Raw genomic sequence first — 25,888 nt, 5'->3', positions numbered from 1 at the left:
GAAATCAAAAATAAATAAATAAATTACTTAATAAATAAATAAATAATTGTTATTAAATATAGCAAAAATGTTATTAAGAAATAAATGTAGCCATTAATCAATAAAATGTGACATAAATTTATATTTCTGTTTTAAATTGCTTCTTTATTTATTTATCTTTGTATTAATTTCCCTATTTATTTAATCTTCAGTTTAATTTTCCCTTTTATTCATTTTTGTATTTATTTTTATACATTTTTAAATGGCATTTATTTTTGCATTTATGATGTATAAATGTTGAGAAACTAGCAAGAGTACGCTAAATTTTTAAAACTATCCAACCGAAAAACCCAGCCCAGTGTTGCCAACGCTTTTCCAATCAAAGTAGCTTGCAGCGCTAGCTCCAAAAGTCCCTAAATCTAGAGAGAAAGCCACCAAGCCGGCAACACTGACAGCCCGTCCCTTCAGGCCTCCCTCCAAAGACACTCCCCCAAAATTATCATAATGAACGTAAACAACGAACATGGCTAATGAAATGATGATTAAACGATTACCATATTATTGTTGCTGCTGTTGTCATAGAGCTTTCTTCCCCGACATGCAACCTTTGAGTGTTGTTTGCTGATTATGATGTTTGTTATTCCCAGTCATACTGTGATGACCCAGACCTGGTCCTGGAGCTGAAGAACCTCATAGTCATCTTCGCTGACACACTACAGGTTGGTTCAGAGCTGTACTTCATTTGATCATCTTGTGACCCTGAAGGCTGCAGAGCAACTGACATTAACACACTTGATGTTCTGTATGCGTGCTGTCTGTGTATGTGTGTGTGTACAGGGCTATGGTTTCACAGTGAACCGGCTGTTTGACCTGCTGTTTGAGGTCAGAGACCAGTACAATGAAACTCTGCTGAAGAAGTGGGCACTGGTTTTCAGGTGGGCTTTGCTGATATGTGTGACTGTTTGTCTATAATTGCATTTCTGTCCTTCATTTTACATGTGATATGTTCACATGAAACCAAGCAGGTAGGTAAATAATTATGTTTATTTCACTTCAGCGTTGTGATTCAGCTTTAAATACATTAAAATGTGTTGCCTCAATTGTTGTGTAACTATTGGTCCAGGTAAGGTCACCTATTACTTTCAGAGAGTAATTTTACTTTGTCCAAAGATCAGATTGTCGTCTTAAACGTGTGTACAAGTCTCTGTGATGAATGTGACCTTTATTTGATATTTTAGTACGAATACAATGACACCATATTGTCATCTTTGGATGAAATTTGATGAAAACAACTGAACAAACTGCGTTTTTAGAACATTTGTGTAACAGAGAAAGAGAAAGAGAGCTTCTCAAAGCTCTAATACTAAATTGTATTATTTTCCACAGGGAGATCTTTGAGTTGGACAACTACAGTCCCATCCCAGTGGAGACGGAGGAGGAGTATAAACTGGTAGTCAGCCGCTTTCCCTTCCACGATGCTGAGATAGAGAAGGTAACGAGTTCCAACAACCATAGACTCCAAAGCAAGACTTCTAGTTTTGATTACTTAATTGCGCATGTTGTCTGTGTTACACGGTGTTACGTGGTGTTCAGGCATGCACTGATTATATTAAATGCCGGGATGAGAGCAGACGAGGCGATGGCGGAGGATTTGGTGTTGAAGCGAAAAGCAAAAGAACCTATTTGGCAAATATTTTGGATTTAAACCCAATGCTAATAGGGAACCACAACGTTAATGAGGCAATATGTTAAACTCGTCTGATGAAGGTGGCAACACCTCTAATCTCCACACACACCTTCAGAAATGCAGAGCTAGAAAGTTGGTCAGCAGATATTCACAAAGCATTATTAGAAAAGTGCTGATCATCACAAAAGATAAAACATTTTCCCATGACATACAACTTTCCCAATAACAATTCAGAAACGCCTCATCCAACCGTGGCCGTTGACAAGTTGTGTCTAAAAACGCTAGGAAATTGCCAGCCGTGCCGCTTTCATCCTTTTATCCAAGGTGCTTCGGAGGTTATGTTACTGTCGCACCTGCAGTCACTAAGCAACCAAAACCTGCATGCTGCGATGACGATGATGAAGTTGTGGTAATTTAGTAGTTAAAGCCTCACTGACTGAACAAAACAAAGTCAAAACAAAGATAAATGGATTTCCAGAAAGGGACAGAAAGGGTGAAGCAGTAAAATAGTTTGTGGGACAAATGGTAAAGCTCTGGGTCGCCCCGCACTAAAACGATTAACTTCTCCTCCATATATTTACAGAAGAAAGAAAATATATCTGCTATATTAGATATTAAAGATTAAAGATATTAACCTGGGTGTTTAATTCTGTTGTTTTCTGTGTTTTGTGTGTGTGTGTGTAAGCAGCAAGACTTTCCAAAGAAGCTGCCGATGTCCCAGTCTGTCCCTCAGATCTACACACAGGTCAAAGAGTTAATTTACGCCAGCCTCAAGTTCTCCGAGTCACTACACCGGAGGTTGGTCTCACAGAACATTTACTGTGCACACTAGAACACTTCTACGGTTCTGATCCGCCCTGACTTTTTGCCTCTTTGTTGTGCAACTGTAGAATATCTGGACTTGCTAGACGTAAACTTTGTTTGTGTATCCAGTTCAACAGAGATTGACGACATGTTGCGAAAATCCACCAACCTGCTGCTGACGAGAACACTCAGCAGCTGTCTGCAAAACCTCATCAAGAAACCTCACATAGGACTGACTGAGGTAGGAACAACACTGCTGTTACTAATCATCATCTGGACCAAGAGTTCAGTCATTCAGTCTGAAGCTGTGATCTTCTTTCTGTAGCTGGTGCAGATCATCATTAACACCACCCATCTGGAGCAGGCCTGCAAGTATCTGGAGGAGTTTATAACAAACATCACCAATGTCTCCCCTGAAACAGTGCACACCACAAGACTGTACGGCTTGTCCACATTCAAGGTAAACGTGGACTCTTCTTTGTGTTAATTATACTGTTTGTTGCCATGTGTCTTGTTTCTGCTTTTCATTATTTTCTAAATCACTCAAACAGTTCTAGGTCGACTTAAAGCTAGCTTTGAAGAAGTGAAAAATCCAGGCTTGAATCTTGTCAATGGGGCTCATTGAAATATATTTTCCAGGATGCTCGTCACGCTGCAGAGGGAGAGATTTATACCAAACTCAACCAGAAGATCGACGAGTTTATCCAGCTAGCAGACTATGAGTGGGGTATGGCTGAGTCGGACGGTCGTGCCTCTGGATACCTCATGGACCTGATCAACTTCCTGCGTTCCACTTTCCAGGTCTTCACACACCTCCCGGTGAGTCTGATCCACCATCCACTAACCTGTGACCCATTCAACCCGCCACTTTTCTCTTGGAACTGTGGGGACATTGTCTTTGTGATTTCTTTTTTTTAGACCCATTTTATGTTCTTTCAAATGGTGCGTGGCAGTTTCCACTGTGTTTTTGTTGATACAAGGGATGTGATAATTCCTTGTTTTTCAGTTTTCTTTCCTTTTTCCCCTAAACCCCGACTGTTTTCTGTTGTTTTGCTACATGTTCTGATGATGATGATCTGTACATATGCATGGTAACTGTGCTGTCACTGACTCGTCGACTGCTTTTAGACATTACCTTCAACACATTTGACACATTTGGGGATATCAGAGTGTGAAGGACTCGGTCAGTAAATGTGTTTTGGCCCAGTTAGCTGACAGCTACAGCTACAGCTGGGCCACTTGCCTGCTCTTCTCTCCAACATCTCTTATCATGCCTTGAATGACTTCTAGCTTATTTTGTTTTTTCAAGAATGTCTCCCGTTTCCCCATCCACCCCCCTCCTCCCGTAATGAACAGCGCTGTAACTAATATGTTTGACTATTTTTACTATTCCTTGATTAATTTGACTTGTCAAGCATGCCAGATATCTCCAGTTGAATTTACCTCCTCCTGTCCATTTATTGTTGCCACATTTCTTTTCCTGTCCTTTCCCTCTTTCCCTCCCCCTCCTCCATTTTTGGTTGGTTTGGGGGTGTCTCTGCTCAGAATAACAACAATGACCATGCGTCGATGTCGGTGAGTATTCCTGCCTGGCTGTTACAACACTATGCTGCCGTTTCTACGGGCAGAGGGGAGATGAAAAGCATGCTTATGTGGAAGCTCCACCGCTCCAGGCTTGTTGGTTCTTCTGGCACCTGTTGTAACCTTACTGTGGACATTGAAGGACAGACATTTGTGTTTGGTTTCAGAAGTGGACGGAGGCATGATTTCAGAACAAAAGGAATATGTGGAGTTCTTATGAAATGCAGCTTTGTTTTCATACAATGTCATGGTGCAATTATTTAAGAGTTACCAATTTCTCTCTAAAGGCCGGTGATAGTGTGTGGAGAGCAATGATTTGGTCAAAACAGCACATCACACACTAACAGGTTCAATCATGAACAACAAGAGTCCCCACTAAAGAAACAGGAAATCTCGCAAAATCTCTCGCCATCAAACGTGACTTTAGTGTAAACAAACATGGCGGACAACGGGCAGGAAGAATTGACGATGTTAGTTCTTGCTCTGCTATGTACTGGGGAAAAAATCGATCATCTGGAGGGAGGAATCATGCCCCAAATCGGCTTGATTCTCGTGTAGTGTTCATTGCTTTGAGAAAGTGTTCCATCATGGTGGTTTATACAGAGAACCACAAGGAAGTCAGTGCGTCTAAAGACTAAAGACCATGATCTGTGACAAGAAATGGCAAAAAATGGTCAAAACAACACATTTCCACACTTTTCAGTTTGTGTTTGTAAAGATCTCTGTCCACATTATAGTGTAGAAAAACAGTGGAAACGCAGCTCTTCTCTCTCACCATGCATTACAGACAAACTGTAGTGAAGAGTCGAACAGAGAGTCTTAGCTGGTTAAACCGCTGTTTGTCCAAACTCATGATTTAGTTGCTCTCATTTACATATATTTTCTGTTTCTGTTTTTTCCAACAACTGGACAAACACAAACCAGTGATTTAACTACGGATTAGGAAGTCTACCAGGCAAACAGTAACTTCTTGGTTGCAGCGTCTGAAGCATCAATAAAATCACTATTTTATAATCGTCATCCGACAGATAAACATAAATACAGTTCAGTGGTAACAGCTGTGCTGTGTGACATTGAGTAGAAGTGATCTTCTTAACTTTACTGCTAAACAGCCCCCAACCAGGCTCACGTCATTCTTTATTCAAGGCTTCATTTCCTACATCTGCACCAAAACACCAAGCTAGCATTCTGGAGACCATTTTCAAAAACCTCAGTTTTGGGTGTCAAAAACGGTCAAAATTCATTTTCAATGTAGCAGACTTAGTGTGGAAGTACACAGGCACTTCCTTCTGTGGGCATGCAGTCTGTGTGTGAATGGTCCCTGAGTTGGCTCCCAGTCTATGTAGAGTCAACTATCAACAACTTTTGTGGTCAAACAAACTTGCAGTCAATAGGCTGAGATGTGATACCAGCTTAGAGTGAATGGACAAACCTGATCGCTGCCACACCATGTATCACTGCTGTCCGTCTGCCGGTCGATTGTCAGCATGCAGGATGTTAAAAGGGATGTTGTGGAGCTCAACGAAAGGAAAGCCACAGATTCTTCTTTTGTTTCTGGAAGCTAAACACTCACATTTCTTACATCAAGCCCTTGTGGCTCTCTGGGGTTCAAAGAATAATATTACAAAGTGCCATCAGTGACTTCTGTTTTTTACTCACATACCTTTGATTACAGGAATCACTGATTGTCTCCAGTGATTTTAATATAGCGATTCCTTATGTAACTCTGTATTTCAATATGACTGCTGGCTGTGCATTATCCTTGACATTGGGGTCCCCACATCATCCCTGGGTTTGAGAGTTTTTTGCATGAGTATCTGTGAGAATGGATTGTTCTGTTCCTGTTCACTACAAACACTAACTGTAATTTACAGATCCATTCAAAGTTACTGTTAGCGTTTCAGAGCCTTGAGGAGAGGTATAACTTATAGAAAATCCACTCATTTCAATGTGGATCATAAGTTAAAACAAACCTGCTCACAAAAGGAGCAAAATCAACACCTCAAGTTGAGGAAACGCTCACAGTTCTACTTTACTTTGGAGCTGTAAACACGATGCTGTGGTGGTATGTGGAGTGTGACACATGTATAATTATTGATTGAGCTCATCTTGTGCTTTCCTGCATGTGTTGGGCTATCTGTGGTTTTTGTTTTATATGTGATGTTTTGCAAAGAACACAGGTTCAGAAATTAATAGCACTGTAAATACCTTTCAATTACAGATTGTATGACTAAATGTTAATTTGACTTTATTGTAAAGGCATGTTTTAGCAGATATCCACGGTAAGGTGAGAGTTCATGACATACAAATCTGTCAAAAGTAAAAACCTGTGTAGTTAATTCTTAACTACACAGGTTTTTAAGAATTAACTACACAGGATTGCACAGTGGCTCTTTATCAGGCTTGATCAGGTGTTGGGAACCAATACAATCAGGTCAATCAACCTGTTCTCACTTCCAACTCGTCAAACACAGCAACTTGGTCAGTGGCCCAACGAGTCAAACTATGACGCTCCACGTACGTACCCCTCTAGCGTCAGTTTTGTGGCCATAGTAATTAAGACGGTAGTAAAAGAGGAAGTCGGGTGACTTAGTATAAAGGGCGACAAAGTCCACATAGGGAGGCGGTTTGGATGGATGGATGGGTCAAACAAACACAGGACTTTCACCCAGAAGACCGTTGTACATGAGCCTGTGAAACCAACGTATTTTTACTTGCGTCACATACGTTACATACTTAACTTAACTTACTACTTAACTTGGGTACGCAACTCAAGTTACAAACAAACACAGGACTTTGACCAAGGAGACCGCTGTTTGTGTCCCGTGTGAAACCAACTTAACTTATGTACGTAAGTTAACTTACGTCATGTACGTAACAATCTGAACTCACATCACCTACGTAACGTACTTAACTTCCGTAGGTAACTTAAGTCATGTAACGTACTTGTTAAGCCAAACCATGATCTTTTCCTTAACCTTACCAAGTAGTTTTGTTTGAATTCACAACATTAACCACGTGTTGAAGTCTATCGGACTACCCTGCACCAACAAACACAGGACTTTCACCCAGGAGACCGCTGTTCATGTCCCATGTAAAACCAATTTATTTTAACTTATGCACGTAAATTAACTTACGTAACATATTTAAGTTACATAACAAACATACTTATTTTAGCCCAAACCATGATCTTTTCCTGAACCTAACCAAGTAGTTACCTCCGCCAATAACCGAAGACCTAGGAAAGAGGTTATGTTTTCACCAGCGTTTGTTTGTTGGTTTGTTTGTTTGTTTGTCTGTTAGCAGGATTACTCCAAAAGTCCGTGATGGATTTAAATGACATTTTTTGGAGCGGAGGAGTGTGGCACAATGAACAATCCATTCGATTTTGGTGGCGATCTGGCTCATGATCCAGATTCAGGATTTTTTTGCGCAGTGTAACTTATGACGCGTTGATGACGCATGACCCCGCCTCTTTCCTTCAGAGAGAGAGCGGGGGGTTGGGGTGGGGGGGGACAAGTGTAGATTCTGCGTTTTTTCAAATTAAACTCTGTAAAATTAGAAATGAGTTCGACCAAAGCACACTTGGTGATTGTTGGAAAGAGTAACAACGACGGTTTAGGTGAGTTTTATTTTGTTTCTGTCCAGTTTGAATGGAGTGTTTTATGCTGCTCTGCTACGTACAGTTGATCTCAACATAAACAAAAATACACGTGGATGATGGCGCAAGCTGAACGGAGAGGGGGGGGCAATCGTACTCGGGCAGCTTGGCGGAGGTCTGCTCTCTCCGAGTGCCATTCTAGTTTTGTATGAATCAACAAGGTTAACCTCCAGTTGAAGTTGATCGGACTTCCCGGCACGTTGAAAAATGGCACTAAAGGGGTAAAAAGTGACACCAAGGGGGTCCTGATCAAGCATCCATATGTGATGAGTTGGGAGTGAGAAGGTGTTGGGCCAATACCAAAACATGAAAAAACAAATATCTGTAACTCATCAACAGTCAAACCCATGTCAGCTTTTAATACCATTCAGAGAGAAGTAATTAGAGTAACTAGGATATTGTTTCTGCAAAGACTTGTTGCTATTGAGTTTTTCATATCATGTTTATATCATATTTTGTAATGCTTTGCTTTGAGCACCACAAATTAAATTCCATTACCTCCATTGTGTTAGGGTGGCATCAGACATTTCAGTGACAAGGGTCTCATGATGAATCATCTGTATGGGTAGATACCACTAGGGACAAGTGACGACACATTTTTGGGGGATTTGGGGTAACTGAAACAAGACATGATTAAAATCAACAATGTAAATTGAATTCTTTCCTCAATGTATCACCCCTTTTTTCACTTGACAACTGCACACATGAGTGGTTCCTGCTTCCAGGACAAAGCTCTAATCACTGATAAAATCATAATGACACTCATCAACAAGTTTTGTACCAACAAACACACACATTCTCTGTCTTGGTGCTTTTGTCTATGTTTTACATACATTTTGTGTTGCTTCTATTTCAATAAGTCATTGTCCGTGGCTGTTGCCATTGCAATTTGTATCGACCTTATGCAGGATATCGATACAAATCAGTGCTTTAAAAGCTTCATGCACCTTTCTGTCTGCACTGATGTATGCATTAGGATACATGGTGCAGAGAAGGTCAACTGTCTGCGGTGAGTGTTGCCTTGCCAGTCTTCTGTCTTGTGCTGCTCTTGCTGATGCTGAAAGGTCTCTCAGCATGTTTGCAGCAGCGATTCCCATTTTGGTTTGGTCATGGTTTAAAACAGACGCGTCTTGGTGGCAGTCAGCTGTTCACTTTGCCTGTGTACATGCCACAGTCTCAGATGATCTTCCCCTGAAAAAGTCAAGTGGTCCTTACCCAAACGGGCATCCTCATTCTCTGTCCTTCTCATCCCCATCCTAATCTCTCCTACGCCTTTCCATCTTTCCCTCCTCTTTTGCATCCTCTCGTCCTCCATTACCTTCCTTCTCCTCCCTCCTTCCTCCTGTCCCTCTCTCTGCAGGGCAAAGTGGCCCAGACGGCTTGTATGTCAGCCTGCAAGCATCTGTCCACATCACTGATGCAGATGCTGCTGGACACCGAACTCAAACAGATCAGTATGGGGGCCATTCAGCAATTCAACTTAGACGTCATCCAGTGTGAATGTAAGTAGAAATAAATGTAATGTTAATTTGTATTGATGTTATAATTAGGGCTGTCAATCGATATATTTAATAGCGATTAATCACACAGGGAGATTTGTCAAGTATTTAGTACTCTTATCAACATGGGAGTGGGCAAATATGCTGCTTTATGCTAATGTATGTATATATTTATTATTGGAAATCAATTAACAACACAAAACAATGACAAATATTGTCCAGAAACCCTCACAGGTACTGCATTTAGCATAAAAAATATATGCTCAAATCATAACATGGCGAACTGCAGCCCAACAGGCAACAACAGCTGTCAGTGTGTCAGTGTGCTGACTTGACTATGACTTGCCCCAAACTGCATGTGATTATCATAAAGTGGGCATGTCTGTAAAGGGGAGACTTGTGGGTACCCATAGAACCCATTTTCATTCACATATCTGGAGGTCAGAGGTCAAGGGACCCCTTTGAAAAAGGCCATGCCAGTTTTTCCTCGCTAAAATGTATGTCTGGAGCGTTATTTAACCTCCTTCATGACAAGCTAGTATGACATGGTTGGTACCCATGGATTCCAGACCCGGGGCCACAATTTTTGATACTAGCTATATGTATTTTATTCTGTTACTGTTTTTGATTGTTGTCTGTTGGTATTTTTGTTTCTTCTCAGTGTTTGCCAGTTCAGAGCCAGTCCCTGGCTTTCAAGGAGACACACTCCAGCTGGCCTTCATCGACCTACGACAGGTAAACTGTCTCACTGAGCACTTTAGAAGAAATGAACAGCCTTAGCCAGCACAAGTTTAGGACAGCTTACTTTATTTATTGCACATTTTTTGTCTAATTTTCTACGTTGTGTTTTTATGTTCAAGCCCACTTGCGTATTCTAAGCATTCCATATTTAGAGGCTTTCCTCCTCTGACACAAACAATAAGAGCCAAATGCTTGACTCAAGAAGTAAAGATGATTAAAATTTTTTTTATTTATATTTAGTTACAAACTCATTCCTGTAGCTTTAATCTGTAATCACCATTTTCTACTTTTACTTTTTACATCTCAGCTGCCCCACATCTCACCTCTCTATATCACATCCAACAATATTGTGTTTCTCTGGCCGTTTCTCTTCCAGACTCGTGTCTCCGTGTAACCTTTTCAACTTTCACCTGTCCCATAGTTCACCTGCTTAAGAGAATTCCTCTTCCCAAACACACAAGCACAAACCCCCTGCCTGCCCTTTTTAGTTGTAAACACCAGTGGTATGTAAAGTGTTGCTGGGTCTCATTAACTGGTGTCTGTGCTTGACCTGTTAATCTAAGCCTGAGGTGGAGGCTTGGCTCTGCATCCAGTCCAGGTCACAGCAACATACTGAGGAAGTTTGGACGTGTTGTGTTTTTGAAGGCTGACCTCCCACCGTCAAACTTTTTAACAACATCTGTTTATTAGTTTTAAAATCGTAACGCAAGACATGTGAATAGAGAGTTAGGGACGGGCATATAAAGGTGAAGGAGTCTGGCCTACTTAAAGCTCAAACAGACAGGACAACTGAGGCAGGATCTGGAAAGATGACATATGGATCACACGGTTCGGTTATAGTAAAAGCTTTTAATCAGGGGCAGCAACTAGGGGATGAGGACATCTTTTGCCTCTTCTTCCTCTAGTGAAGACGTGCTTTATGTTGAAACGTTAGCACATTATTAAAAGCTCTAACGATAACTGTGTGCTCTACATCAGTGATTCTCAAAGTGGGGTCCGTGGCACTCTGTCAGGGGGTCTGCAAAATAATTAGATAGCAAATTGTAAAATTGTGTTGTATCATTAAGAAGTGCATAACTACAGATGGGGACCATTTGCACCAATAAAACAAACATATTATGTCCATTACTCCCCCCTACGTTTGTTTTGAGCCAATAGAAACTAAGTTCATTATTTTGAAGTTGAATCAGATCACAATACGACCTCAGTGGATTTTGGGTGCATTTACACCTGTACATTTCTACCTGTGGTCAAACACTATCCGATTGCCAAAGCAAGTAACAGAACTTTGTCTGATTTTTCTCTATAATTTGTACAAAATGATATACTTCTTTCCAGGAAACTTCCAGGGGAAATTACTAGAAAATTACTGACCTGAAAAATAAATATAAATGAAATAAATAAAACATGTTTTTTGTTTTTGAGTGCAGAATGTAAATGCTGCACCAGGTTGCTAAAACCCCCCAAATTCCCAGAAAAAAAAGTACAAAGGGTCAGGGCCTGTTTTTAAGTAGAGCTTAGTTTCCTGCGATGCAGCTCATTAGACGAGATGTGTCCATGTTCCCTTTTATACAGGCCGCTTGCTTGGTTGACATGTTAATCCTAGCCTTAGGTAAAGGGTTTGGGAGGCATCCACAGGCCGAGGTTACACAGAGGTTATCCTTTTACTTTCCCTTTATCTTACGGCTCCGGATTTCGTAGCTATAACTGCTTTTTAGATCGTTATCCTGTAACCATTTAGAGTGCTTGAAAGACAAACATTTTGGGTAACTGATGTGATGTCAATAACATACTAGAATGCAAAAAAGGCTTGGAAAAAAAGTTGGTCAACATAGAAAAGATTTGAGTGCAACTATTTGCTGTTACCTGAGTGTGTGTTAATGCACTGACTTAAAACCAATCTTGATCAAGAATATTCTACACCTCAAGAAATAAATATATCACATGTGAAAAATCTTATTCTTTAAGAAATATGCTCACATTATTTTGTTTAAATGGCCATTTTAATAACTGGTGAAATATTTGAGTTTGAAATCGGCCTTTAAAAAAATGATAATAAAATAAAATTAATTAAAGATGCTGTTTTATGAAGATGAATTGCACTTCCAGTATTTTTCATGCAGCTTTTCTTTTTTTTTACTGTTGCTGTACCTATGTTTGCATGCTGTAATGTTCAAAAAACGCTTTACTTTTCTCAACCAAACCAAACTCTTCAGACTCCGCTCCAGCTCCGCTCTAACTAGTTTTGTTTGAGGGCGTACCAAACTAGCCGTTATGCAACATTTTTCACCATTTTCTGACATTTTATTGACCAAACAAGTAATCGATTAATTAAGAAAACAATCGACAGATTAATAGACGATGAAAATAATCGTTAGTTGCAGCCCTCGTTCGACATTACAGGGACTGATAAATGCAAATGCAGATCCCACTGTTCTGATTGCATTACAAAAAGTAAACTTTTTATACTCAGATTTTATGCATATGGTGGTTTGTTATTTATACTATGACAGTTTTCCTAAAATTAGATTTAAAAACATCGCAATATATTGAATCGTAACCCATGTATCATCAGATTCTTGCCAATACACAGCCCTATTACTAACCCTGTTTTCCGGCACGTTAATGACGTCGAAAACGGGGTCGAAAAATCCCAGAAAGGCTACTCGTCTACTGGCAACGGGAAAGTAGTCTGTCGGCTATTTTTCGCAGGTTTTCCCGTGTTTAAAAAAAACTCACATATACGTGCTAATTTTGGTGGAAAAAGGGTATTTGTATCTGTATGAGTGAACACACCTTAAGAACGTCATACCCTTGTGTATAACGCTGAGAAACGGCTGGTACTGTCTCACACATGAAGCCAACATGTGTGACAGCGGCTGTATAGAGTCATTACATCATACAGGCTTTTTAAGGTGTAAACATGTGAGTAAGACCTGGTGTAAAAATGATCTGGTCCGACCTAGAGTTTACCTTTTCTCACCTCTGGACCACCGGTCTCCGCTGACAAGCCCATAGTGACGGAGAGAATAGACTCGTCTTCCATTATAACTCCTTTTAATACCAAACAATACAAGTCAATGAGACAATAGCATCTAACGGGAGACGTCCAAAGTGAAGCTTCACAAGTGCATAAATGGAAGGAAAGCAGAGAGGGATTTCTAGAGTTTCAGAACGCCCTGACTTATTGTTTCAATGTAAAGGTGAAACCGAGGAGTTTCACAGCAACCCGTGAACTAATGTCACAGGGACGATGATTTATCTGACACCATCCTTTTGGGAAATCACACACACACACACACACACACACACACACACACACACACACACACACACACACACCTTATTTTGTTTTTCTTCTGCTTGGGCTCTTTCCGTTAATCATAAACACTCACCTCAGCCTAACCCTAGACATCAACTGGATGAAGCTTCATCACTTCTTGGTTGCAGTTGAAATGTTTACTGAACGTGTTTCGGAAGTGAAACAGTCTGTCAGAACTGGTATTGGTACTGGCGTCGTCATTTCTTTAAACGAAACCCAGCCCAACCAACCACCCTGAAAAACACAACCTGGAGTTTGGAGCTAACATTCAACATAATGACTCCCAGTTGACTGCCCCCCCCCCCACACACACACACACACACACACACACACACACACACACACACACACACACACGGCCTCTCTCTCTCGATCTCTCCGATGCCAAAAGCTGAATATTTTCCAGAAGTGTTTACTATTTCCACTCTTATGATAACATGACTCAGCTCGCCCAGCAGAATCCGACTAGACCGCACTGATTGTTGTCTTCAGTGCATTTGGGCTCATGTCTGTGACAGAGTGGAGACGTGTGAATGAGATTCCTCTGGGTGGGGTTGGATATTGAGAAATGGTTCTAAAGTAGAAATGGTTCTGTGGGGGTATTTAATCCTCCGCAGGTTGCATTATATTGATATCACAGAGGATTTACTGCACACTAAGCAAACACAGGCATAGAAGGAAAACGTCCTCACCACCTAGACAACTCTTAGATCACATTCTGAAAAATATCATACTGATGTATCATCAGATTCTTTTAAACATCCAAACACGAGTATGTAAAGTTCACGTTGATCTGGCATGACTTCAGCTGTTAAAGTAGAAGTCCAGTTTGGCTTTTGTTGTTGTTGGATTGGCCATCGGTTCCACCAGCCATGATGACTCTGCACTCAGCAAAGTCGCTACAATGACTTCCGACGAGGCAAGGCCATAGAGCGACAAATTATATATATATCAAAGCCACGATTTACTCATTTGTGTGCAGGAGTAATAATTTGTGGCCTCAATTTAAATAAATTGTTCCTAAGTTTTGATTAATTCGTGGACAGTAATTAAATAATTTTGGCAGTGCACAAGGCCAAGACATTCCTTCCTGCCGCCACCTGCTTGTTTGTAGATAGCTACGGATAGAGACTCTGAAATTAAAGGGCCGTTGTGTAACATTTAGGGGGATCTTTTTTGCAGAAAGGGATTATAATATCAATAAGTATTAGGGCTGTCAAAGTTAATAAAAACGCTTAAAGGGAAATTTGTTTTAACGCCACTAATGTCTTTTAACACATTAACGCAACTTGGGATTTTTAGGTTGTAGCGGGCTCAGTTTTAAAGTTAGAGTGAAGATTCTGGTATCATATGAAACTAGAAAACCTAAGGAATCCATTGTCATGTCATACTAGCTTGTCGAAGAGGAGGCTAAATAACAATCCAAAGTTAGGCTAAATTTTGTGAGGAAAAACTGCCATTTTCAAAGAGGTCCCTTGACCTCTGACCTCCAGATATGTGAATGAAAATGGGTTCTATGGGTACCCACGAGTCTCCCCTTTACAGACATGCCCACTTTATGATAATCACATGCAGTTTGGGGCAAGTCATAGTCAAGTCAGCACACTGACACACTGACAGCTGTTGTTGCCTGTTGGGCTGCAGTTTGCCATGTTATGATTTGAGCATATTTTTTATGCTAAATGCAGTACCTGTGAGGGTTTCTGGACATTATTTGTCATTGTTTTGTGTTGCTAATTGATTTCCAATAATAAATATATACATACATTTGCATAAAGCAGCATATTTGTCCACTCCTATGTTGATAAGAGTATTAAATACTTGACAAATCTCCCTTTTAAGGTACATTTTGAACAGAAAAAATTTGCGATTAATTTGTGATTAATTGCGATTAACTATGGACAACCATGCGATTCATCGCGAATACATATTTTAATCGATTGACAGCCCTAATAAATATCACTATTGTTATCCGTTTAATAAATGTGTGCTCACACAACTACGTTATCAGAAGAGATAGAACTGATAGGACCTCGATCATGCTAGTTGCTGTGAAGTGAGTGGAGAGTGTCAGAGTAAGATGGCTGTTGCTCGTGGCTCATCACTTAGCTCCAGGTGAGAATAATGGCATTGTCGCTAAGCCTCTCTCTCTCTGTGTGTCGGAGTCTCTCAGTCAGCTGAATAATGCTATTATCACTAAGCTGTTCTTTCATTGCTCTTTCAGCATGACCCAAACACCCAGCTGTTTCACCCTATGACATTAGCATACACTGTGTGTGTGTGTGTGTGAGTGTGTGGGCGGGGGGTCATCTCCATCAGGTTAACCAGGGGTCGTGGGGGGGTCATTTTAAATGTTCCTGTTCACACTTAACACTCATCATGTTAAGCAGCAGAACCTCCTCCCTTCTTCTCTCACTCTCCTGTCTTTTCTCTACGTCTCAGTGACCCCAGGATACACAAGTGTTTACCATCATCACATTATCTGACCCGGCTTTAACACAGCTCTCACTCTGCTTGGTTTGGCTCCTAAAGACACATGTTGGCAGGTTTCTGTAATAACTACAAGCACTGGGTTATCTACTGCAAGATTACTGTAACGCTACAGGAGATGGTGAGGGTGATTTCTGTCCTCTCATATCCTGATTCTGTTCTCAATCTAACGGAGCATTCACACCAAGAGCGAAGCGAACTATTCACCATTCATTCAAAGTCAATGCAAAGAGGCGAATAGATGCAAATTCGCGCCGTGCCGCATTAATGGCACGAACGCCAAGGATACGCGAAATTCGCTCATTCGCCTATTCGCGTGAGTTGAAATTGTGTGTGTGTATGTATGTGTATAAGCCACAGACTGTCTATGGTAGAAACAACAACGTTGCTGCTGTATTTATGCCTAGATGACGTTATGTTGAGTGTTGATGGAGCAGCTGCATAGCCCGGCACTGATCCATCCAAACTCCATTCAGAAAACAAGCATTTTAAAAGTTGTTTGCTTGTCGTCTTGTGGACAGACCTGACAAAAGATGACTTCAGACTTTTTACAAATCAGCATTATTATGTAGTTATTTCGGCATCATTTTTGATCCGTTTATTGCAATTAAATCACAGCACAATCTGTTTATTTTGGGTTCATACCACAGTAGCAACTTGTGGCTTGCTAGATACAGTCAGTACAGCTCGCCGCCGGGTGATGTAATGAACCCAAACACGACGGCGTTTGGTTTTCTGACATATCTGGGACTTCCACAACACGTACAAAGCAGCAACAGTGGTTATTTCTTCCACGGTTGATGGAGGGAATGGAGGAAAGAGAAGTTGTTGGTTTATATGGAGACAAGCTCCTTCTCCTCTCCGGCGTGTCTAGCGCGAATGAACACAAATGATACTAGTGGTCCAACTCGTGCGATTAAAACAAGGGGAAACTTGCAGTTCGCGTTGCATCCACATTGTTGAAATCATCTAAATATTCAGCCATGACATGGAAAATCTTTTAGATAGCACTAAGCTACGCTTTCTGTACTCCAACTCTGTCTCACGTTTCCACCGTTGTCTTCTGGCAACAAGTCACCTCTCACAAGATAACTCGCTAACAACTAATTCATAACTTTTGAACTGTAGTGTGAATCCTAATATAAATTCTTATATATTCTCAATTTTGATATAATTTTGTAGAACTCACTGGGTGTACAGTTTTCACAATATTGTTTTTTTTATCTCTCTTGGATGGAGTATTGGATCACCCCCCCCAAACAATCCTGGCTCAAGCACTGTAGTCATTATGCCACATCAAATATACTGTAGGAAGTGTATGTGAAAATGATCACATCTGTCTCTTCATAACCTTCCTCCATCAAACTCTCACCCGCTGCCGGCCTCAATCTTCTCTGATGTGAGGTTCTGCTGTATGTCTGAGTGTTGTATATATCTGTGTGTTTTACAGCTCCTGGATCTGTTCATGGTGTGGGACTGGTCGACTTACCTGGCAGACTACGGCCAACCAACCTCCAAATACCTGAGAGTGAACCCAGCCACTGCTCTGGCTCTACTGGAGAAGTGAGTGCATCTGATATGTACACACTGGTCCATTCACCTATGTATCGCGATTTTTTTGTTTTTAGGATTTTTAAATCAATTTTTTAATGCCATAATCGATATATTTGCTTCATTTGAGTCTATGCGGAGGTAGAAGGAAGTTACTGCTTTTTATTGTTGTAGTCTGAGTAACATGATGTCATATCGGTTCCGTATCCGTCTCAAAAAACACGCCGCAGCGAGCTGACACGAGAAAGTAGAAAAAGGCAGAGATTCCACGTGGATATGACTTGCACCCTCACATTTTAAATCCAAAGTGACATTACTAGCCCTTAATTACAATGTTTTTTGCATGCAATTTATGACAACCCTCCTCCTCCTTGTGTTTTGGTTTCATGTTTGCTCTTCTGTTCCTCTGAATCTTCTCTCTGCTGTTTTTCTGCTGCTGCTGCTCAGAGTCTACAGGGGGTAGGTGCAGCTTCCTCTCTGCTTTTCTTAGGTCTTCTCCATGACTGTTCTATTAATCTAAACATGGTTCTACCTCCTCTACAGTATAAAATGCCCCGCATTACTAGTTGTGTGCACGTGATTTGGTTAAACTGCGAAACTTGTTGAAAACTTGTCTAGTGGGTCTCATGGATTGATGCTGCATGAGCTGCAAAGCTTTTGTCACAGAGCTCAAAAACTGTTGCAGAGTGGAAAATCAGGGCTAAAGTCGTGTAGTGTGACCTAGACATTAAGAGTTCACGGTCAGGAGATGGGATTTATTTGTAGTTTAGCTTTTAAATTCCCATTAAAATCTGATATATAAACCGTCACAAAATCCTGTGGTTGGTTCATTTTGCTTTCACACAGTGAATGAACCTCACTAGGGCCTGCATCGAAGTGGACTGAGACCCTCTCTTTCAGGCGGTCTTAGTCCCGGTGTTTAGTGCACACCAGAGTTTGATTACCAGCATTAACACCAGCCCGAACGTAGCGAACTAAACGGGCAAACGCACCAGAAATTGTTAGTATTAGGGGTGTAAGAAAATATTGAATATCGGGATATTATGTTTTGTGACCTCTAAATCTGAGGCCATGGTTCTCAGCAGGAAACCAATGGATTGCCTACTCCGGGTAGGGAATGAGTCCTTACCCCAAGTGAAGGAGTTCAAGTACCTTGGGGTCTTGTGAGGGGACAATGGGACAATGGGACAATGGAACGTGAGATTTGCCGGAGAATCCGAGCAGCGATGGGCGGTATTGCATTCGCTTTACCGCACTGTTGTGACGAAAAGAGAGCTGAGCCGGAAGGCAAAGCTCTCGATCTACCGGTCAATCTTCGTTCCTACTCTCACCTATGGTCATGAGGGCTGGGTCATGACCGAAAGAACTAGATCGCCGGTACAAGCGGCCGAAATGGTATCCGAAATCGTATCGTCAGATTCTTGCCAATAATCAGCACTACATAGTTTATCCTACCAATCCAGATTGAATTCTGATATATCAGTGTCTGATGTAACTGATTGACTGGAAAAAAAGTAAGTGACAAATCAATCATCTCTCTGTCTCTCTGTCTCTCTCTCTCTGTCCAGGATGAAGGACACCAGTAAGAAGAACAACATCTTCTCTCAGTTCAGGAAGAACGACAGAGACAAACAGAAACTGATAGAGACTGTGGTCAAACAGCTGAGGAGCCTGGTCAACGGCATGTCCTCCTAAACACACACACACACACACACACGCACACACAACCACACACACACACACACACACACACACATACACACACTCACTAAGAGATGTGAAGAATGAAACATGCATGCAGTCACATGCACACACTGAACTGCCAAGACACTCGCAGAGGAAGGAGATGTTTGCACATGTAATGAAGTGATAACACACAATATGACAGTGACATACAGAAGAACTACACAGGGAATTTACACACACACACACACACACACACACACACACACACACACACACACACACACACACACACACACACATAGACACACAAAAGGGACAGATAGACAGCTTGCACAAACACACACACACACATCACATAAAGGCACAGCAATACATACACTGTACAAGGCATGCAGGGAACACACAAAGTCATATCCTCTCCTTACTGTTATACCTGACTCAATGTAAATAACACACACACACATACACTCACACACTAAACAGTTTACTGGACTCTTCACAGGAATGAAAACAGTAAAATGTTTGTAAAGTATTTTTAATTGCTATGATAAGACAACCTAAATTATGTTTCGTACATTAGTGAGAGTGTAATGATTGTAGCTGCAGAGGGAGACCGGTACAGCAGAGGAAGTGTGACACTCACAAGTACTGGGACAATGAGGTCAAAGGTCACCGCTTTCTGCGCCGCAAGCGAAGGGGATGCAGCATTTCCTTTTTGTCCTATCAGAAACCCATGTTATACATTCAACATGGTGAACACTCGGATGACGATGGAATGCATTTTCTTGCATTTCAATCAGAAGAATAACAAAATAATTGTTTAATCTACAGAGATCAAGATATTGGTGAAATAATAATAAGTCATTTGACCTCACAGAACACAGGAGTTGGTGTCTACCGCTGCCTCGATCAGTTGGTTTTTTTAATGTTATTGTGTGACTTTGGTGAACTAACCAAAGCCTCCAACTTTGTTTAATTTTGACAATTTCTTTTGACACCATTGATCAATCCCAGACGGTCCTTACAGAGCTGACCTTTAAGGAAACCGATACAGCTGTTGAGTCCGGTATGCAACTGTATATAAGCCTGCTGTGTCAGAGCATAAACTGCTCCACTGAAAACGTGTGTTAACATTGTATTAACCGATTTAACTTATTCTCCCCGGAGCATTCGCAAACGTGGCTATTTCTGGTATAGTTGTACGATTATCGAATATGACGTTGACATTTCTAATTTTCAGGGGCTCAATCAAGCCCGGAAAGTAAGACAGATGACCGAGATCAAGTTCAACTCATTGTCCCAATACTTCAACTGTTGTTACTGCGTATTGCGTGTGTGCAGAAACAACGTGATGCTGAGCTCACGGATGGATGGAATAGATGAATGGATGATGACGTCTTGAAAGACTGATGTTCATGAAAAAAAGTGAAGTTTTGTTGAACTCCTTGGTGGCTTTGCTTGCTGTTGGTCTTCTTTTCTGCCTCACATAGCCAACCCCCCTGAGACAGAGCCTCACAGTGACTGAACATGAGTCTCGTCACATGTTCTCTGCACATGACAACGTCAAAAACAAGGCTGGAAATCAGAAAAGTGGCTTTTTTAGTTAAGTTATTTGGTCCATCTTGGACAGCATAACACCACACTTTACCAGATAATGCAATCTGTTACAACAAGACACACATTCATGCAGACATAGGCCTGGTCATTGCAGGTTTGTTGTACTGGATTGTATTAGATTGTACAGGTGGACTCATCTGGGTATTTGGTCAGCAAAGGCTCCAAGGAGCTGGTGAGGATTTGGGTTTTGGAGTGTCGTAGTGACCGCTGCATGAATCCTTAACGGAGGGTTTGCATGTGATGTCACCGTATGAGACATTTTCCACGGTTCCAGGAAACTGACATCTGGTATTAACATGCAATCGGCATCTGGATATGTTTTGGTGTAAAAGTGAGCGGAACACGAAGCAATCGAAATGTGATTGGATCACACGGTGTAATTGTGGTCAGATCTCGAGTTCGAGCCTGGAGCTCTACAGCTAGACCCTTCTCGCATAGGCAGACACTTCCATAATGTACTCAAGCATGAATTATGGGCTGCTTGGACAAGGATAGGTGACGAACTTTAAGTTACTCGGACACCCTCGGCCACGCTATGTGGCTATATAAGTAGAATTTACGCTTTAGGAAGGCTCCCAGCCGGTAGCCTACTCCCATTTGTCATGTGACCTTAACCTTATATGTCATAACGGTTCCTCAAGGGTCTCCCACTTTGTTTGTTTTTTTGTTTTGGGAACGCGCCACGGTTGTGTCTGTCTACATGTTCCGCCTACCTAATTTGCATATTAGGAAGCGCTCACAGTGTGGAAGAATCTAACTGAGAACATCTCTTAATAGCGCGTGTTAATGCACAGTTCCATGTCATTATCCAGATGGAGATCACATGTTAATACCAGGTGGAGATGATCTAAGATCTAAACGTACACAGCTGTACTCATCCATAGCAGCCACAGCAGCCAGTGGCGGTGAGGGTGGTCAGGTGACATCATGTCAAAGGTGACATCAGTGCATGCCCTCTTCCTCCCTCTGTAAATCCTGTCAGTTGTCGGGTTAAGGACACTTCTCCACTTTGTCTTACAACCAAACTACTTGATTCATGCTTACAAGAAAACAAGGCCCACATGGGAAATGATGTTATCGGTGATTATATATATACATATATATTTAACAGTTCAATAACTTGCATTCTTAAATTCTGTCTTTTTGTTCCTCAGGGTGAAATGAAGCTTTAGAATCTCGTAACCCACATATACAGTATATTCACAAAGCACAGCAATAATGAATTGGTGGCTTTACAGCCTTGCAGGCAGGTCGATGCTCTTCTAAAAACCCGCACATGACTCCTGATGACAAAAACATTTTATAATGAGACTGTTTCTATTCTGTTTATGTTTTGGGTCTGTGCTCCACTTTCAGCAGGCATTTTTGCACTGAAACTGATTGAACTTATTTCTTTTTATTTTCCTTTTTAGATTAATTTCTTGCCTTTTTTAAAAAAAAAAAAAAGAAAAAGTTGCTTGTAAATGCCAATGTATATACTGCATATTTTGTAAAGAAAATATTGCAGCAGTTTGTCTGCTACAAACCGAATTGGAGGTTGACACTGTGATATGCACCTCCATCAAACACCTAAAGTAAATATGTAATTAATAATAAGCGTTTGAATTTGCATTTGTTGCTTACTTGGTGAACACAGTTGAGTACAGTGTGAGGAGCTCAGTGATTTTTGTTGGTACCTTCTCTCCACTCATTTGCATGGTTAAGATATAAAGAATTATGTTCTAACAGGCACCATCTATAACATTTCAATATGAAGTATTTAAATGATGCTCCTAACATTTTGCCACTAGCCAGATATGTTAATGAACATAATAATTTCCTCATTATGTTAATAGAAAATGAAATCCGCATTACATTTCCTTCAAAACTTGTTTGCTGTTACAAATGAGTTGTATATAAATGTAACAGGGTTGTAAAATATGGTATGATAAAGGCCTGGCTCTCTGCAGTTGAGGTAAATGTTTGACAATTTAATGTATTGTCATTAATATAATATGAAATGAAACTAATGTTTCACATAATCTCATGTGAGACAAAAGAAACTTTGTGTGGATGTGAACAAGTACAAAATGAATCAGTCTGAGGTCTTTTTGTTTCCTGGTATAATGGCACAAATCGGGATTTTTAAAGATTTACATAACGCTGCTTGTATGCCAATGATTATTTCAATTGGAATAAAAAAGACTCCACAGACGTGGAGAGAGGGTACATTTTGATATCCAAAGGAATCCTTGCTTTACCTTTTTGTCATTGTTCTCAGTGAGATGCCCTGACTGAGATGCTGTTTTCCTAAATTTGTTGTTTTTAATTTGTGTGCTGTAATAAAAGTTTATTCAACAGTAACGTCTGCGTGTTCTCTAAGCACACTGTTTGGTTCAGTACGGCTCACTACTACTGTCCAGACAGCGATGATGATATGGGTATGGGTATATACATCGAGCCCTGAGGGTGAAACTCCAGGTTTTAATTAAATGTGCAGCAGGTATTAAAGTATAATTCCAGTTAATTACTACTTGGGTCTTATTTTCTGTAGTTTTGGCCGTCATTTCTATAACAGTAGGGGTGTAACGGCATTAAAAGCCATAGTTCGGTGCATACATCAGTTTGGGGTCACGGTTCGGTTGGCTGCATTTTTGGTATAACCGGGAAAAGAAACAAGATAACATTTCATTCATTTTTCAAAATGTAAATATTAAATGGTGCCTCATTGGCCATAATATTGTTGCTGCAAAAATTAAGACACTAAAATGATGACATATGGTCAGCAATGAAAATGTAAGCACTATGTAGCTATCAGGTGTCTCAGCTCGATGACAGCAAGACTGAAGGGACTGGACCACACTGATAGACTTTGTATAATAAATTAATAATAAGACAGAATATCTCACTAAACCATTTAAGCAGAGGTGTTTAATTCTTCTGTTGTTGCTGATTTCAGGGAATGTGCAGCCCAGCTATCAGTTTTAACACTCCTGCTGATTTCAAATTAAGGACCGGTCTTGGTTTCATCCATTTCAATGTGCGTATAGTTTGATTGCTAAAATGGATATGATTCGTATTTGGGCACGTTCAACTAATGCTAATGTTGCTGTTATATCTGAAACTTGTCTAAGCAAGTCTGTTCTGGACAAGGATGTTGGCATTGACGGTTATAATGTTTATAGGACTGGCTGATTTTAAAGGTTATTGCGATTCGCTAAATCTCTTTCAGATTGTTGATCGTCCCACGAGACCTAGTCTGAAATGTCCTGAAAAATCATCTCTAATCGATCTAATACGAACTAATGTTCCTCATAAATACACAGCTGTCTTCTGTCTTTGCAAATGACTTTCGGCAACCGCTGTGTAGCTGCCACAGTTAGAAATACAAAAGTTCCCAAAACCAAGCCATGCATCATTATAAAGCGAGATATGAAACATTTTATAACGACTGGATAAATTAGACTATTTGGATTTTAACTGCCCGAGTTGTGTGAGAGTTTGTAAACGGATGTTTTGATATACTTTACTGGTACTGGTTACATACTGTTTTTTTTTTTATGTGGGTGAAGTGACCCTTTAAAGCCACTGAGTGGAAACAGAGAGACTGTGCGTCATCTTTAACTGAACCAGCAGTCGCAATCTAGACATGGCTGCTCTACCCCTCCTCTTCCTCTCCCTCTCACACACTCACACAAAGACAGAAGCATCACTTTGTTCTGCGAAGGTTTGCTGTCATCTTGTATCTCACCCTCGGAGCCTCGCTGTGTCCCACCACACACACGCTAACTGGGAAACAGCAAGTGAACTTTGGCCTGGGTCAGTGTTTGAATGCGAGGATCCCTGTCGCCGCAGATGTAATGAGGCGAGAGACATTTGGAAAGCTCTATTATCACTGGACAGCCGCCACCCCGCCAACACACACACGCACACAGAAATGTGTTTGTTTTCCCCAGAGAGGTTACTGTTACTACACTCAGCTCTACTGTCTTCTCTGACACGGTGTCCTTTCTTTTACACGCACTTCCTCCATCTCTCGTCAAAGCGGAGGTGGGTTTATCTCTCAGCACGCAGCAAACACTAAGCCGGTATTCATCAAGTGTCTCAAAGTAGAAATTCACCCATAACTGGCCATAAATGCTCAGAGTGATGCATCTTTTGTAAGTGTAAAAGTATTTAATCAGCTTTGTTAACTAAGGAAATGAGTCCAGTCTGTGGTGATATTTAAGGAGTCCTGACCTGACAGGAGACGGAGGTCAGGTGGAGGCATTAGGTGGTAGGAGAGATGCTATTTAAAGATAACATTTTGGCAAAAATTTTATCATTTTTGTGACTGACCTTGGTTCAAAAGAAAGCACATACCAGGGTTCCCACGGAGCCTTCAAAAGTGTTAAAAGGCATTGAGTTCATTCATCTAAAAATAAGGCCTTGATTGGTATTAAAACATGGGAAGTAGGATTTTAGGACTGCATGTAAGTTTTTACACATATTTAAAGCGTTTTTAATTGTTTTTTTAAGGCAATCTGTGCTCCGGCTGGTGGGCGGGGCTTGGTAGTTCCTCAACTGATCTCAACATGGCTGCTGGGTCACAAACTTTCTCATTTTACAGCTAAACAGTATACACTTGTCAAGGTATGGCACTGTATCCAGATGCTCCCTGCCCATTCCTCAGCCTAATCACCTCATTTCCCCTCACCGGAGCTTCTCCGCCCATCTCTCCACCTGCACTTCATCCTCTCATCAGATCAGTTTTTTATTTAAGTCCTGGTTTTCTGTTCAGTCTTTGTTGGATCCTTGATTTTGTCATGAGAGTTTCTGTTCTGCTTTGCCCGCATTGGAGATTTAATTAAAATTATTTTCTCCAAGTTCCGGTTGTCTGATCCTGTTGTGATCTCCTGCATTTGGGTCCACCTGCTCCACTCTCCCTGACAACACTACAAGATGTTTTTCTGAAAACATTTGAGGAGAGAAATAGGCATTACCGTAACAGAATATTGATTAATATTTGATCAGCGCTGCCTAGTTTGATCAGAGTTCACGAGTGATTGACATACCAGACTCCAGATCAGCTCTGGTTGTTTTCCTCCTGGTCTGTGAAATCCTGCAGATGCCATTAGGAGCACCGGAGGACACCAGAGACACATGATTATTTTCAGAATTACCTGTCTCATGCGCTACTGTCAGGATATAGCAACCTTTTTATAACAATACCTTTTTTTTTTTTAAATCATAGTTGCTCCAATCTGCCTACTTCAGCTTTAAAGGCACTGCTACTTTTACTTAAGCAAAAG

The 25,888-nt window shown here is 40.9% G+C and overlaps 1 protein-coding gene across 5 annotated transcripts in view; it reads left to right on the top strand.

Annotated features, from left to right (window-relative positions):
• The window catches only part of exoc6 (exocyst complex component 6), a 45,117-nt gene extending 25,804 nt beyond the window's left edge, over nucleotides 1-19,313 (top strand). For 2 of the 5 annotated variants that reach the window (XM_074618966.1, XM_074618968.1), the window contains exons 13-24: nucleotides 627-698; nucleotides 817-914; nucleotides 1,366-1,471; nucleotides 2,355-2,464; nucleotides 2,600-2,711; nucleotides 2,796-2,930; nucleotides 3,110-3,289; nucleotides 4,016-4,045; nucleotides 9,073-9,214; nucleotides 9,873-9,946; nucleotides 17,215-17,327; nucleotides 18,884-19,152. In XM_074618966.1, coding sequence (XP_074475067.1) covers nucleotides 627-698; nucleotides 817-914; nucleotides 1,366-1,471; nucleotides 2,355-2,464; nucleotides 2,600-2,711; nucleotides 2,796-2,930; nucleotides 3,110-3,289; nucleotides 4,016-4,045; nucleotides 9,073-9,214; nucleotides 9,873-9,946; nucleotides 17,215-17,327; nucleotides 18,884-19,010 — 1,299 coding nt within the window. In that variant the 3' untranslated portion in view covers nucleotides 19,011-19,152. Of the gene's footprint in view, nucleotides 1-626; nucleotides 699-816; nucleotides 915-1,365; nucleotides 1,472-2,354; nucleotides 2,465-2,599; nucleotides 2,712-2,795; nucleotides 2,931-3,109; nucleotides 3,290-4,015; nucleotides 4,046-9,072; nucleotides 9,215-9,872; nucleotides 9,947-17,214; nucleotides 17,328-17,762; nucleotides 17,794-18,883 lie in introns of those variants that run through there. The other 3 variants (XM_074618970.1, XM_074618969.1, XM_074618967.1) reach the window with 3 other exon arrangements.
• The last annotated feature ends 6,575 nt before the right edge of the window (nucleotides 19,314-25,888 follow it).

This window comes from Sebastes fasciatus, chromosome 20 (assembly GCF_043250625.1).
Source record: "Sebastes fasciatus isolate fSebFas1 chromosome 20, fSebFas1.pri, whole genome shotgun sequence".
NCBI lineage: Eukaryota > Metazoa > Chordata > Actinopteri > Perciformes > Sebastidae > Sebastes > Sebastes fasciatus.
The sequence above is the reverse complement of the archived record's forward strand: the minus strand, read 5'-3'. Positions and strand labels throughout refer to the sequence as shown.